This window comes from Nyctereutes procyonoides, unplaced genomic scaffold (genome assembly GCF_905146905.1).
Source record: "Nyctereutes procyonoides isolate TBG_1078 unplaced genomic scaffold, NYPRO_anot_genome, whole genome shotgun sequence".
NCBI classification, from domain to species: Eukaryota; Metazoa; Chordata; class Mammalia; order Carnivora; family Canidae; genus Nyctereutes; species Nyctereutes procyonoides.
In genome coordinates this window covers 76,728,347-76,744,512 of record NW_026575125.1, presented here as the reverse complement: position 1 = coordinate 76,744,512, position 16,166 = coordinate 76,728,347, and the positions used below count along the sequence as shown (strand labels likewise).

Below are 16,166 nucleotides of genomic sequence, written 5' to 3'. Positions count from 1 at the left end.
TCAGTCAAGCTTGTCTCAGTCCTGGTGTAGCAGTCTCCTTCCCCAGAAGACCAGCAGAAACTCAAGCTCACACCACACCTCTTTCCCAGAGAGTTCTGCAGGGCTTCAGTTATAGTGGAAGTAGTGTCAGGCCTCATTTAACAAGCAAACCAGAGCACACCTAGTTAAAACTCACCATATTCTGGCCAAGGACCAAACACTGCCAAGTACAGGCAAGAAGAGCCTCTGTATATTTCTTGTCTGAAGGAAAGCAGCCAGAATACAATAGCAGAGCACAGGCAGTATACATTGGGAAACACACCCTGATGAGCCAGGCCCTGGGCATTACATGAGCTCTTCTTCATAAAGCCATTACTCTCAGATGCAGGAAACATAACTGGCTTTTCTAACACAGAGAAGACAAAGTCTTAGACAAAATGCCATGACAGAGAAATTCATCCCAAATGAAAGAAGAAGATAAGGCCACAGACAGTGATCTAAGTAAAATAGCTATAAGTATCATGCCTGGTGGAGAATTTGAAGCAACAATTATAAGGATACTTGCTGGACTTGAGAAAAGAGTGGAAGACATCAGGGAGACGATTACCACAGAGATAAAAGAGTTAACAAAAATCAGAGGTGAATTTATTTTTTATTTAAATTCAATTTGCCAACATATCGTGTAACACCCAGTGCTCATCCCATCAAGTGCCCTCCTTAATGCCCATCACCCATTCACCCTATCACCCCAGCCCCTCCCCCTCTGCAACCTTTTGTTTGTTTCCCAGAGTTAGGAGTCTTTTTTGGTTTGCCTTCCTCTCTAATTTTTCCCCACTCAGTTTCCCTCCTTTCCCTTATTCCCTTTCTTATATCTCTTATATTCCATATAAGAGTGAAACCATATGATGGTTGTCTTTCTCTGATTGACTTATTAGAAATGAAATATATAAAAGCTGAGATTGGAAATAGGCTTGCCTCAATGAACAGTAGAATGGAAGAAGCAGAGGGACAAACCAGTGATATAGAAGATAAAATAATGGAAAATAAGAAAGTCAAACAAAAGAGAGAAAGAAGAATTATGGAACATGAGAATAGACTTAGGCAACTCAGTGACTCCATCAGACACAGTAACATTCGTGTCATAAGAGTACCAGAAGAAGAGAGAAAAAGGAGCAGAAAATTTATTGAGGAAATAGTAGCTGAAAACTTCCCTAGCCTGGGGAAGGAAACAGATATCCACATTCGGGATGCACAGAGAACTCCCATCAAAATCAACAAAAGCAAGCCAACACCAAGACACATTGGAATTAAATTTATGAAATACAGTGATCAAGAAAAATTCTTAAAAGCAGCAAGACAAAATAAATCCGTGACTTACAAAGGAGATTTCTGAACAAAAATGTGGCAAACAAGAAGAGAGTGGCATAATACATTCAAATTGCTGAATGGGAAAAATCTGCAATCAAGAGTACTTTCTAGCAAAGCTATCATTCAGAATAGAAGGAGAGATGAAGAGATTCCTAGACAAAAACTAAAGGAGTATGTGAACAGTAAACCAATCCTGCAAGAAATATTAAAGGAGACTCTTTGGGTGGAAAGGTAAGACCAAAAGTGACAAAGACATGAAAGGAGCAGAGAAAATCTCCAGAAACAACAAAATAATAAAATGGTACAAAATACATACCTATCAGTAGTGACTCTGAAAATGGATTGAATTCTCCAATCAAAAGACATAGAGTATTAGAATGGGTTAAAAAAAAAAAAAAAAAAACAAGGGATCCCTGGGTGGCGCAGCGGTTTGGCGCCTGCCTTTGGCCCAGGGCGCGATCCTGGAGACCCGGGATCGAATCCCACGTCGGGCTCCCGGTGCATGGAGCCTGCTTCTCCCTCTGCCTGTGTCTCTGCCTCTCTCTCTCTCTCTCTCTCTCTCTCTCTCTCTCTCTCTCTCTATCATAAATAAATAAATAAATAATTTAAAAAAAAAAACAAGACCCATCTATATGCTGCCTACAAGAGGCTCATTTTAGACTTAATGATACTTGCAGATTTATTTTTTAAATTTTTTATTGGAGTTCAATTTGCCAACATATAGCATAACGCCAAGTGCCCCACTCTGCCCATCACCCAGTCACCACAACCCCCCACCCACCTCCCTTTCCACTACCCCTTGTTTGTTTCCCAGAGTTAGGTGTCTCATATTTTGTCACCCTCACTGATATTTTCACTCATTTTCTCTCCTTTTCATTTATTCCCTTTCACTAATTTTTATATTCCCTAATATATGAGACCATATAATATTTGTGCTTTTCCGATTGACTTATTTCACTCAGCACAATACCCTCCAGTTCCATCCACGTCGAAGCATATGGTGGGTATTTATTGTTTCTAATGGCTGAGTAATATTCCATTGTATACATAGACCACATCTTCTTTATCCATTCATCTTTTGATGGACACCAAGGCTCCTTCCACAGTTTGGCTATTGTGGACATTGCTGCTAGAAACATCGGGGTGCAGGTGTTCCGGGGATTCACTGCATCTGTATCTTTGGGATAAATCCCCAGCAGTGCGATTGCTGGGTCGTAGGGCAGATCTATTTTTAACTCTTTGAGGAACCTCCACACAGTTTTCCAGAGTGGCTCTACCAGTTCACATTCCCACCAACAGTGCAAGAGGGCTCCCCTTTCTCCACATCCTCTACAACATTTGTTGTTTCCTGTCTTGTTAATGTTCACCATTCTTACTGGTGTGAGGTGGTATCTCATTGTGGTTTTGATTTGTATTTCCCTCATGGCCAGTGATGCGGAGCTTTTTCTCATGTGCATGTTGGCCTTGTCTATGTCTTCCTCTGTGAGATTTCTGTTCATGTCTTTTGCTCAGTTCATGATTGAATTGTTTGTTTCTTTGCTGTTGAGTTTAATAAGTTCTTTATAGATCTTGGAAACTAGCCCTTTATCTGATAGGTCATTTGCAAATATCTTCTCCCATTCTGCAGGTTGTCTTTTAGTTTTGTTGACTGTATCCTTTGCTGTGCAAAAGCTTCTTATCTTGATGAAGTCCCAATAGTTCATTTTTGCTTTTGTTTCTCTTGCCTTCATGGATGTATCTTGCAAAAAGTTGCTGTGGCCAAGTTCAAAAAGAGTGTTGCCTGTGTTCTCCTCTAGGATTTTGATGGAATCTTGTCTCACATTTAGATCTTTCACCCATTTTTTTAATTTTTTTTATTTATTTATGATAGTCACACACACAGAGAGAGAGAGAGAGGCAGAGACATAGGCAGAGGGAGAATCAGGCTCCATGCACCGGAAGCCCGACGTGGGATTCGATCCCGGGTCTCCAGGATTGCACCCTGGGCCAAAGGCAGGTGCCAAACCGCTGCGCCACCCAGGGATCCCTCTTTCATCCATTTTCAGGTTATCTTTGTGTATGGTGTAAGAGTATGGTCTAGTTTCATTCTTCTGCATGTGGATGTCCAATTTCCCAGCACCATTTATTGAAGACACTGTCTTTTGTCCAGTGGATAGTCTTTCCTGTTTTGTTGAATATTAGTTGACCATAAAGTTGAGGGTCCACTTCTGGATTCTCTATTCTGTTCCATTGATATATGTGTCTGTTTTTGTACCAGTACCACACTGTCTTGATGACCACAGCTTTGTAGTACAACCTGAAATCTGGCATTGTGATGCCCCCAGCTCTGGTTTTCTTTTTAATATTCCCCTGGCTATTTGGGGTCTTTTCTGATGATACTTGCAGATTTAAAGTAAAGGGATGAAGAAAGATTTATCATACAAGTAGATATCAAAAGAAAGCTGGAGTGGCAAAAGTTATACTAGAAAAACCAGACTTTAAAATGAAGACTTTAACAAAAGATGAAGGGGATGTCTGGGTGGCTCAGCAGTTAAGCATCTGCCTTCAGCCCAGGGAGTGATCCTGGAGTCCCGGGATCAAGTCCCACATCAGGCTCTCTGCATGGAGCCTGCTTCTCCCTCTGCCTATGTCTCTGCCTCTCTCTCTCTCTCTCTCTCTCTCTCTCTCTCTCTCTGTGTGTGTGTGTGTCTCTCATGAATAAATAAATAAAATCTTAAAAAAAGAGAAATGAAGAAGCACACTATATCATAATAAAGGGCACAATCTAACAAGAAGATCTAACAATTGTAAATATTTATGCACCCAACATGAGAGCACCCAAATACGTAAAACAACTAATAACAATCATAAAAGGAACTAATCGATAATAATTCAATAATAGTAAGGGTCTTTGACACCCGACTTACATGAATGGACAGATTAAACAGAAAACCTACAAGAAAACAATGGCTTTGAATGACACACTGGAATAGATGCATTTAACAGATATATTTAGAATATTCCATCATAAAAGAGCAGAATATACATTCTTTTCAAGTGCACATGGGACTTAATCCAGAATACACACATATTAGGTTAGGCCTCAACAAAAAGACTGAGATCATGCTGTGCATAATTTCTGACCACAATGCTATGAAACTTAAGTTAACCACAAGAAAAACATTTTGAAAGACCAAAATTCCTGGAGGTTAAACAACATGCTACTAAACAATGGGGTCAACCAGGAAATCAAAGGAGAAATTTAAAAAATACATGGAAAGAAATGGAAATGAAAACACAATGGTTCAAAAACTTTGGGATGCAGCAAAAGTATTCCAAAGAGGGGAGTTTATAGCAACACAGACCTACTTCAAGAAGAAAGAAAAATCTCAAATATGCACACTAACATTATACCTGAAGGAGCTAAAAAAGGAACAATAAATGAAAACTAAAGCCAGCAGAAGGAAGGAAATAGTAAAGATTATAACACATAATAATTATAATAAAATACTATATAATAAATATGTATCTCATTAAAATAAAAAGATGACAGTAAAGCAGAAATAAATTATATACAAACTTTAAAAAAAGGAACAGATCAATGAAACAAGGAGCTGGTCCTGTGGAAAAAAAAACAATAAAACTGATAAAAATCTAGAACGACATTAAAAAGAAAAGACACTGAGGATGAGCACTGGGTGTTATACTATATGTTGTCAAATTGAACTTCAATAAAAAAATAAAGTCAAAAAAAAGAAAAAGAAAAGAAAAGAAAAAAAGGCCCAAATAAAATCACAAATGATAGAGAAAAAAATAATATCTAACAGCACAGAAATACAATTATAAGAAAATATTGTGAAAAATGATATGCCAACAAATTAAACAAACTGAAAGAAATGGATAAATTCCTAGAAACATAAACTACCAAAATTGAAATGAAAGAAATAGAAAACTTGAACAGACTGAAAAACAGTAAAGAAATTGAATCAGTCATAAAAAATCTCTTAATAAATGAAAGGCCAGGGGCAGGTGGCTTCACAGGAGCATTCTTCCAACCATTTCAAGAAGAGTTAATATGTATACTTCTCAAACTATTCCAAAAAATAGAAAAAGAAGGAAAACTTACATATTTATACTATGAGGCCAGCATTACCCTGATACCTAAACCAGATAAAGATTTCAGTATAAAAGATAACTATAGATCAATATCTCTAATGAACATGAATGCAAAAATTCTCAGTAAAATACGAGCAAACCAAATCCAAAGTTCATTAAAAGAATCATTCACCACGATCAAGTGAGATTTATTCCTGGGCTGCAAGAGTGGTTTAATATTTGCAAATCAATCTGATATACCACATTAACAAAAGAAACAATAAGGACCATATGATCTTCTCAGTAGATGCAGAAAAAGCCTATGACAAGTACAACATCCATTCATGATAAAAACTCTCAGCAAAGTAGGTTTACAGGAAACATACCTCAACAAAATAAAGGCCATATGCAAAAAAAGAAACAAAAAACCCACAGCTAATATCCTCAATGGGAAAAAAAACTGAGAACTTTTACCCTAAGGTCAGGTACAAGATGTCCACTCTCACCACTGTTATTTAAGAGAGTACTACAAATTCTAGCCACAGTAGTCAAACAACAAAAAGAAATTAAATGCATCCAATTCAGCAAAGAAGTCAAACTTACAACATTTGCAGGTAACATGATCCTCTGTATAGAAAACCCAAAAGATTCTTCCAAAAAATTACTAGAACTGATACACTAATTCAGTAAAGTCGCAGGATACAAACAACATACAGAAATCTGTTGCATCTCTCTACACCAATAATGAAGTAACAGATAGAGAAATTAAGGAATCAATCCCATTTACAATTACACCAAAATCCGCATGATATCTAAGAATAAACTTAACCAAAGAGAAGAAAGACTGGTACTCTGAAAACTATAAAATGCTGATGAAAGAAACTGAAAAGGATACAAAGAAATGGAAAAGCATTCCATTCTCATGGATGGAATAATAAGCATTGTTAAAATGTCTATATTACCCAAAGCAATCTACACATTTAATGCAATCCCTACCAAAATACCAAAAGCATTTTTCACAGAGCTAGAACAATCCTAAAATGTTTGGAACCACAAAAGACCCCAAATAGCCAAAGCAACCCTGAAAAAGAAAAGCAGGGGCAGCCCGGGTGGCTCAGCGGTTTAGCACTGCCTTCAGCTTGGGGCCTGATCCTGGAGACCTGGGATGGAGTCCCACGTCGGGCTCCCTGTATGGAGCCTGCTTCTCCCTCTGTCTGTGTCTCTGCTTCTCTCTCTGTGTGTGTCTCTCATGAATAAACAAATAAAATCTTTTTTGAAAAAAAGAAAAAAAGAAAAGCAAACCTGGAGGCATCTCAATCCTAGACTCCAAGTTATATTACAAAGTTATATTGATGGGACACCTGGATGGCTCAATCAATTAAGCATCTGCCTTTGGCTCAGGTCATGATCCTAGGATACAGGAGTAGAGTCCTGCAAAGGGCTCCCTGCTCAGCATGGAGTCCACTTCACCCTCTGCCCCCCCCCCCCCGCTCCTGTGCATGTGCTCTCGAGCTCTGTCTCTTGCAAAAATAAATTTGAAAACTCAACGCTGTATGGATGAAAACAGTATGGTACTGGCACAAAATAGATACATACATCAAGAGAACAGAATAGAAAACCCAGAAATGAACCCACAACTACATGGTCAATTAATTTTCAACAAAGCAAGAAAGAATATTCAATGGGAAAAAAAGACAGTCTCTCCCATAAATGGTATTGGGAAAACTGGACACCATGCAAAAGAATGAAACTTGCCCACTTTCTTACACCAGATGCAAAACTAAATTCAAAATAATTAAAGACCTAAATCTGAAACAGGAAACCATTAAAATCCTACAGGAGAACACAGCACTAACCACTTTGACATCGGCCACAGCAACTTCTTACAAGATAGGTCTCCTGAGGCAAGGGAAACAAAAGCAAAAATAAACTATTAGGACTTCATCAAAATAAAAAGTTCCTGCACAGCAAAGGAAACAATCAACAAAACTAAAAGATAACCTTTGGAATGGGAGAAGATATTTGCAAATGACATATCTGATAAAGGGTTATTATCAAAAATCTATAAAGATCTTATCAAACTCAAAAAATGAATAATCCAATTTAAAAATAAGCAGTAGACATCACTCATCATCAGGGAAATACAGATCAAAACTACACACCTGTCAGAATGGCTGAAATCATCAACACAAGAAACGAAAGGTGTTGGCAAGGATGTGGAGAAAAAGGAACCCTCTAGCACTACTGGTGGGAATGCAAACTGGTGCAGCCAACACTGGAAAACAGTATGGAGGTTCCTCCAAAAGTTAAAAATAGAACCTCCCTATGATTCAGCAATTATACCACTAGATATTTACCAAAAAAAACCCCACAAAAATACTAATTCAGAGGGATACATGCACCCTGATGTTTATAGCAGCATTATCTACAATAGTCAAATTAGGGAAATAGCCCAAATGTCCATGGACTGATGAATGTATAAATAATCTGTGATACACACACACATACACACACACAGGAATATTAGCCATAAAAATAATGAAATCTTGTCATTTCCAATGACATGAATAGAGCTAGAAATTATTTTACTAAGCAAAAACAGAGAAAGACAAATACCATGTAATTTCACTCATACATGGAATTTAAGAAACAAAACAAATAATCATAGGGGAGAGAGAGAGAGACACCAAGAGATGAACTCTTAACTATAGAGAACAAACTAATGGTTACAAGAAGGGAGGTAGGTAGGGCAACAGGTTAAATAGGTGCTGGAGATTAAGGAGTGCATTTGTGATGAGCACTGGGTGTTGTATGGAAGTATGGAATCACTATATTGTATACCTGAAACTAATATTACACTGTATGTTCATGAACTGGAATTTAAATAACAACTTAAAAAATGAAAATCTTCTAAAAGAATTTATAAGCAGAAGTGGAATAATGATAGCATACAGATACAAGTGATCACAACCTGAAGTCCAGGTTTACAGTGCTATAGAAGGAATAAAAAAGGGTAAGAAATGTTCTGAGGCCAGAAGCATAGAAGGCAAAGGAGCAATCAGGTCAGCTATAAAGCTATCAGTGAGAGTGGAGAGTTGTAAGAGAACTGTCCTCAGCACCCTGTCCTTATTGCTATCTTCTCCCTGGGTTATTTCAACTACAACTTAGAACCCAACTTCCACTTTTCAATATTATGTCTCCAGCCCTAATGTCTGTCCTAGTATTAGACTCATATATCTAACTGCCTGTGGGGGTATCTCTCTTAGGATGCCCTACAGGTATCTCAATATCAATATGTCTACAGGTGAACTCCCTCCCAAACAGCTTCTTTTTCATTCTCCATCTAAGTCTATAGCATCACTATCTACTAGTGTCCTGTATCAGAAACCTGGGAATTACCTTACTCATTTTCTCATCTGTACCCCTGACATTTCTATGAATTCTATCAACCAAAGAGCTCTCTACACTGTTCTCTCCACTCTAACTTCCACTGCCTTAGTTTACATATGGAATTATTGTGACATATCCTTAATGTGTCTCCCTGACTCCAGTATCTCCCCTCTTTCCTTGCCATTTCAATTTCTACATTTATCTCCTGAATGATCTTTCAGAAGTCACTGCAGGGGCAGCCTGGGTGACTCAGCGGTTTAGTGCCGCTTCAGCCCAGGGCATGATCCTAGAGACCGGGGATAGAGTCCCACGTCAGGTTCCCTGAATGGAACCTGCTTCTCCCTCTCTCTGCCTCTCTCTCTCTCTCTCTCTCGAAAAAATAAATAAAATTATAAAAAGAAGAAGTCACTGCAGAACAAGCCAAAACATGAACCCTTTCCATTTAAGACTAATAAATAAAATACATAAATTGAAATGGAAAAAAATAACAGTTTAAAAAGAGAGCTAAAACAATAGGATTTAAACCTCTGGGATTTATCCATCTTCTTAAGTAATGTTTTGATGCCTGGGACATTATTTTTTTCTATCTGATGCAAGACACTTAGAGAAGAAATGTTAATCTATTTCAATGTGAGTTCACAAAACAAAACATAATTCCCAAATAATAAATAATGAATTTCTGATTTTTTTCAAAGGGAAAAATAAATTAAAACCCAAAATGAGTGTATCTACATGGCCAGTCCCTCCAGTGAATAAATAATAGCACAGAAAAGAGAATAAAGAGAATTAAATTAGAAAGATAGACTAAAGGAAATTCTAATATTAGGCCAAGGAGTGTGTCACAGGAAGCCATCAAATACTTTTAAGCTTGAAAGTAGCATGATCATAGGAAACAGGAGTTAGAAAGAGATTAAAGTTAGGGAGATTATTTAGGAGGCAATGCAGGCATTCTTTAAATGGGACTGGATATCAAAAGAAGTTTCTGAGACAGTAGCAACAAGACTTGGGGATCAATTTGCTATGTTATTAAAGGCAAGTGCTGTTGACGATTTTGAAGTTTCTAAACCGAACATAGGAATATAGGAGGAAAATCATTTCTTGGGGGGAAGGGTGAAATTGACTCTAAACCAGGAGTTGTTAAACTACAGGCCAAATCCTGCCAGTTGCTTGTTTTTATACATAAAGTTTTACTGGAATATAGCCAATCTTATTTCTTTTTTTAAAATTTTAATTAATTTATTTTTTTATATTTATTTATTTATTTATTGATGAGAGACACAGAGACACAGGCAGAGGGAGAAGCAGGCTCCATGCAGGAAGCCCGACGTGGGACTCAATTCCGGGTCTCCAGGATCACATCCTGGGCTGAAGGTGGCGCTAAACCACTGAGCCACCCGCGCTGTCCAATCTTATTTCTTCAAGTATTTTTAATGCATGTTTTATGCTACAAGTAGTTGGGATAGAGATCTTTTGCTTACAAAGCTTCAAATAATTAGTACCTGGCCCTTTACAAAAAAAAAAATATATATATATATATATATATATATATATATATATATATATATGCATGCTGACTTTCGTATTCTAGTTCAGGAATGTCTGGAACAGGAGATAGATACAGAATCTTCCTGGTGGGGAGGGAGCTTTTCCCCCCATTCTAGAACATTCCACCGTAGGAGGGGAGGGGCCCCTGCTGTGGGACAAACCATTATGGTGCGGGGGGGGGGAGAGTGGAGAATGAAACTTTTATACTTGATTACGAGTGTTTCACATTCTCAGTTCTGTCTTTCCTGACCCCTCCTGTTTCTTCACCCACGTCGAGGACTTTCAAAATTGTAGCAAGTTCCCTTATGTCCTGGGGAGGAGATGGAGGACCTTCCTCATGCATTCCTTCCCACCCCCACTGTCTCTGGAAGTTGGAACACTCCCAGGGTAAAAGCCTTGAGGGTTGGCCTGGAGACTTCCTTTCTTCGGAGCACCTCGAGAGAGAGAGGTACGCTTTCTCTTCTGGTACTGGTATGGTAGGCGGGCGCCATACGTCTGCACCTCCTCTAACCACAGCTAGAAAGGCGAGGTCTGGTGAGAAGTGTACTAGGGCAGGGCAAGCCAGTCAGGGGTCTTTGTGAGGGGGGCGGAGGGGAGCGGGGTGGTCCCATCCGAAGGGAAGAGATCAAGTGGGCTGGGTCTAAAGGGGAGGGGCAGGGGCAACTGGTTGATTCACCCCACAGGGCCAGCCAAACCCCTAAGGCCTTCAGTCATCATGGCCTTGAAACCCGAGGACCCTAGTGGTGGTTTCCAGCACGACAAGGTGGTAGCTTTCATCAATGAGAAGATGGCCGGGCACACAAAAGGCCCCGAGTTCTACCTCGAAAATCTATCCCTGTCCTGGGAGGAGGTGGAGAACAAGCTCAGGACCATCCTGGAGGACACCACAGTGTCCAGCGAGGCCAAAGAGGCCTGTGCCTGGAGCAGCCTGGCCCTGGGCGTGCGCTTTGCCCACAAGCAGGGCCAGTTACAGGGGCGCAGGGTACACTGGCTCCAGGACTTCGCCAAACTGCATAAGTCCGCCACACAGGCCTTGGCTTCAGACCTAAAGGAGCTCACAGCACAGCAAGATATGGAGCGCCAAGAGGCAGCCTTTCAGCTGCGGCAGACACAAGCCAACCTGACGGAGATGCAGAAGGAACAGGATCTCCTGAGGTGGAAGCTCCTCCGGGCTGTAAGATTACTTCACCTTGGTCCCCTGCCCCACCCCCTTATTACTCCCAGAATGGGTCTCAACTCTGCCCACTTCTCTCTAGGAGCTGGGGTCTCCGCGGGAGCGGGAGCAGAGGGTCCAGGTCGCAGAGGAGCCAGGCCTGACCACTGCCAGTGGGGCTGGGACAGAAGGAGCAGGTGAGGAGGAAGAGGAGGCGGGGGCTGCTGCTACTTCTGCTACAACTGCTGACACCATAAGAAGAGGAAGACGACGACAGAAGGACTCAGAAGGGTCAGAGGTCACAAAGAAACTGGGTAGAGGCCCCACACACATTTTTGGAGCTGAGGAGCAGAAAAATTACACCACTGGTGGGCAGAGGGAGGGAGATCTCAGATCAATAGAAACAGCCATGTTTTATTTCTCTGGGACCATGAAGCGGGGGTCCAGAGACACAACATCACCCCTTCCTGTCCAGCTCCCTGCCTCATTCACATACTCCTACTCATGCCCCTCATCCCCCTTCCCACCTGCACCCACACCATCCCCACCAGCAGCAACGTTCACAGCAGGCGCTCCATCTCCAACATCTCCCCACTGGAAGCCCTCTGATGTTACTGTGTGGTCTGATGCAGGGTCCCAGGGAACAGAAACTCAAGAATCCCAAAGAGACAGGCGAAACTCTGAACCCTATCAGCAGAGAAGACTTCCCATATTTCGCAGGCCTGGGGATTGGGACTGTCCTTGGTGTAAAGCTGTGAATTTTTCACGGAGGGAAATCTGCTTCCACTGTGGGAGGGGAATTTGGCTGCAAAGCCCTCAGTGAATTCAGAAATGTGAAATAGAACATAAATATATCCCAGTGGGAAATCAATTTTCAGAGGGAGGGGAAGGGTGAGGGAGGGTGTGCAGATGGGGCAAGGGGGTTATGAAAGAGGTGGAAAAGTGGGTTGGGAGGTGGGGTATGGCATGGCGGCAGGGGAGGGTATATAGATTGGGTGGTTGGGGGCAGGAGTAAAACATAAAGACTTACTTTGATTACCCCCTTTGTGTTCCAGAGCATTAGCATTCCACACCCCAGAAGCACCTTAGCTTCTTAGTATGTGTCTCCTTCCCCAACGCTAGTATCTGCTGGACCTGAGCAGCCATGTATATGACAAGGCTAGGCTGTATGTGATTGGAGCAGGAGTGGACATTTGACCTATCCTGGGCCAAACAGGTTCTCACTCTAGAGAATCTGAACAGAGAGGCAGATTCCATAGGTTGATGCTGGGGAAGGATACAGTGGGTCCTTTGGAGTTGGGGCCAAGGTCAGAATCATAGGTATTGAGGCCACAGCTGAGACCTGACTCTGGATGTGAGGGAGCATAACCATGTGCTTTACAGAGGCCAGATGTCTTTTAGAGGATGCCAGTATGAAGTCCTAGGGAGTATACAAGCACAGAGAAGCTTGCAGGAGTTGATCCTGCAACCTCAGAGAGAGAGAGAGAGTGGTGGTGTAACAACTTTTCCTGCAATTGTGCTATATGAAAATGCACTCTGTACAGATCCCTTTTTCTGTAAGCTAACTTGAGTGGGTTCCTGTTCTAGGAAACCAGATTATTTCCAAGTTAGAAATTGGAAAGAATAGTTGCAAACCACAGACCATCAAAGAAAATGTCAGAACTGGCCCGGGAGGTATGTCAGGGAGTGATGGGAGGTGGGGATTCCTGCATCCCAAGAGTCTCCAGGACCTGGACAGGAAACTTGTTCGTGTTCTGATCAAGTTGTATCGCAAGAAACAATCAAAACAGGCCTGAGGTTAACCACAGGCTTACAGCCCAGCAGAGATTTGCCACCCCAAGGGAATCTCTCAGGGCTGTGTACAGAGGACACCAGCATCAGCTGCAGGCAAGGATGGCTAAGGCTGTTCAGCCCTATGATTGAAGAATCCTCCCAGTACCCAGTTGGCAGAACTGGGTACAGTCAAATCTGAACAGGGAACTCATGCCGCTGCCAAGGAGGTGAATCAGCACTGATGGTGCCCAGAGGGTTTACTGGTTTAGACCACTGACCAAAGTATGTTGCCATCCTGAGGGATTCTCTCCCCCAACCCATCACCAGGATAATAGTGGGAGAAGAATCTGGCTACAAAGCCCTCAGTGAATTCAGAAATGTGGAACAGAATATATTCCAGTGGAAATCAATTTCCAGAGGGAGGGGGTAAACCAAGAAAGGGGGAGGGGAAGGATTGTCTGTGTCTCCCCTCTTATGACTATACGCTGTATTGAGCATGGCTGAATGTATGGTTTAGCCCATAGGTGGAAGGTTGGTAAGGGGTCACACCACCTGTACCACACAAACAACTGGAGGAGCCTTGGATTTTATCTGGGTCCTGTGGACCTAGAACCTGAAGCTGTCATGAGCCTGGTACATCTCTGCAACATCTGGACATGACTTTGAGTTGTCTCATTTGGGAACAGATACAATTATTTTCAAGATTTTGGGCCAAATCCCTAGGTAGTTATTAAAGGGCCTATATTTGTCAGAAATGTCCTTGGGCTTGTTTAAATTTCTCTAGGGCAGGGTTTCACAACCTCGGTACTCTTGATATTTTGGGTTGGATACTTATGTGTTTCAGGGTACTGTTCTATGCATTTAGGTTGTTTGGTAGAATCACTAGCCTCCACACCAGATGGCAATAGCACCTACTCCTCCATTGTGACAACCAGAAATGTCTCCAGATACTATAACATGCCCACCGGACGGCAAAATCACCCCTGCTTGGGGACCATGTAAGCTATAAGGTCCTTGGGAGTAGTAAGAACAGGGTAAAGAGAGTTATAAGGAGAGCACGCTCAGCAGTGCCCAGGGCTGCAGGAGGCCCTAAGGAGGAGAAAAAGGTAGATTTTTGAGCAGATATGGGGAGGGGAGAGGCAGACACCAAACTGCAAGGACCAGGGAGTAGGTGGGAAGCAAGTACAGTCAATATGGGAGGATCTTCAAGGACTCCTGGCTTTGAAAGGAAGGCGTGGGGTAGGATACATTGCTGAGAGATACAGGGTTCTTTTTTTATTTAATTATTCATGAGAGACACACAGAGAAGCAGGCTGTCCATGGGGTGCCCGATGTGGGAATCGAACCCAGGACCCCAGGATCACGCCCTGAGCCAAAGGTGGCTCAACCACTGAGCCACCCAGGTGCCCCCAAGGTTGTTTTGAATAATGGGAGAACTTGAACCATGGAGGAGACAGCTGAAGAAAGCTTGAAAACACAAGAAATATGTAAAAGAAGGGAATAGATACTGTATACTGTTTTGGAGGCATGTCCATTATACTATTCAATGAAAAAAATTGTTTGTATGAAACAAAACCCCCAAAGTTCTCTAAGTGTACATACGTATGATATGCATATTATAGATTAATGTATGCCTTCTGTTATAGATTGGCATTTCAAAAAGTACAGAAAAAGTCTGGAAAAGCTTTTTTTTTCTTTTCAGAAAAAAAGGAATAGGATGGGGCAGTAGGTGAAGAGCTTCTATTTTATATACTTTTGTGTTGCAAAAATAAATGTTCATAGATATACCAAAAAAAAAAAAGAAATGGAAGTGAATTTGCTGGCTTCAGTGGGTTTGTAAAGGCCACCTCTTCTTTGGGACAGGAGAAGAGAAGAGACACTGATCTGTGAGACAAAAAGATGGGAAACAAAGAGTGTGTAAGAGTGTAAGAGTGCCTTAGACAAGGCACCTGAGAATGAAGACAGGTGGGGGCTTCTGGGCAGTGGCATATTTAGGTATATGGCATATTTATGGGGATGTGGGAAGGAAGGGGAGAGGAAAGAATCATCAAGCTGTACATAGGATCCACTTAGGATAGGACCCAACTGAAAGAACCAAAGGGGAAGGCAATGGGGACTAGGGGCCACTGGAAGGAGGGAGTTCTAGGAGGGCACCAGAGACAAATCTCTGATGTTACAATTTGTTTTCATAACTAATTTTTTTCAAGAAAAGATTTCAGTCTGTTTGGATTTTGAGTTTATGTTTGGTAGGATTTAGAAAAAAATTTTGATATTTTCATGATTTCATGTGTTACAGTTTAAAAGTTTTTTCTCTATATGTCAAGAGGAAAGAATTTAATAAATTAAAATTGATTTCATTTAAAAAAATTTTTATTTATGATAGAGAGAGAGAGAGGCAGAGACACAGGCAGAGGGAGAAGCAGGCTCCATGCACCGGGAGCCCGATATGGGATTCGATCCCGGGTCTCCAGGATCGCGCCCTGGGCCAAAGGCAGGCGCCAAACCGCTGTGCCACCCAGGGATCCCAAAGTTGATTTCATTTTTATCACTAAATATCAACAAACCCAACAAAGGTGATCTGACTTGGCTTTTGAGCCTTTGGGCTAGCATGCTTAGTGGGTAGCTAAAGAGTAAGACAGCTTTAAAAATGATGGTGCTGGAAAAAATACCCAGCTCTAATTGTCAAGGGAAGAGGATGAAACTTTCACAGGAGCCAATGTCTTAGTCAAAACCAGTGATTTTTACCTCTATAAAATTGCTAATGATGCTCTCTGGGCTTGCATTTGAGGTAATGGCAAGCAAAGTTGTGAAAGGGAATGACCAGGGAAGGTACCTCTGACCTCCCTGTTTCTAATAACCTATCCACACTCTGGGAAGTCAAACT

The 16,166-nt window shown here is 41.4% G+C and overlaps 2 protein-coding genes across 2 annotated transcripts in view; one reads left to right on the top strand and one right to left on the bottom strand.

Annotated features, from left to right (window-relative positions):
- Positions 1 to 16,166, bottom strand: part of IL1RAPL2 (interleukin 1 receptor accessory protein like 2) — a 677,226-nt gene that overhangs the window by 624,094 nt on the left and 36,966 nt on the right. The window lies entirely within an intron of this gene.
- On the top strand, positions 11,072 to 13,305 carry TEX13B (testis expressed 13B). Its single transcript, XM_055337551.1, has 3 exons — positions 11,072 to 11,530; positions 11,613 to 11,877; positions 13,097 to 13,305. Exons 1-3 carry the CDS (start codon positions 11,072 to 11,074, stop codon positions 13,303 to 13,305), a joined length of 933 nt encoding a protein of 310 aa, XP_055193526.1.

What these genes read in the sequence shown, in the direction of transcription:
- TEX13B (XM_055337551.1), top strand. Translation starts at nt 11,072, where the DNA reads ATGGCCTTGAAACCCGAGGACCCTAGTGGTGGTTTCCAGCACGACAAG. An exon ending in GGTGGAAGCTCCTCCGGGCT is followed by an intron (nt 11,531 to 11,612) that starts GTAAGATTACTT and finishes ACTTCTCTCTAG; the next exon opens with GAGCTGGGGTCTCCGCGGGA. An exon ending in GCAGAAAAATTACACCACTG is followed by an intron (nt 11,878 to 13,096) that starts GTGGGCAGAGGG and finishes TTCCTGTTCTAG; the next exon opens with GAAACCAGATTATTTCCAAG.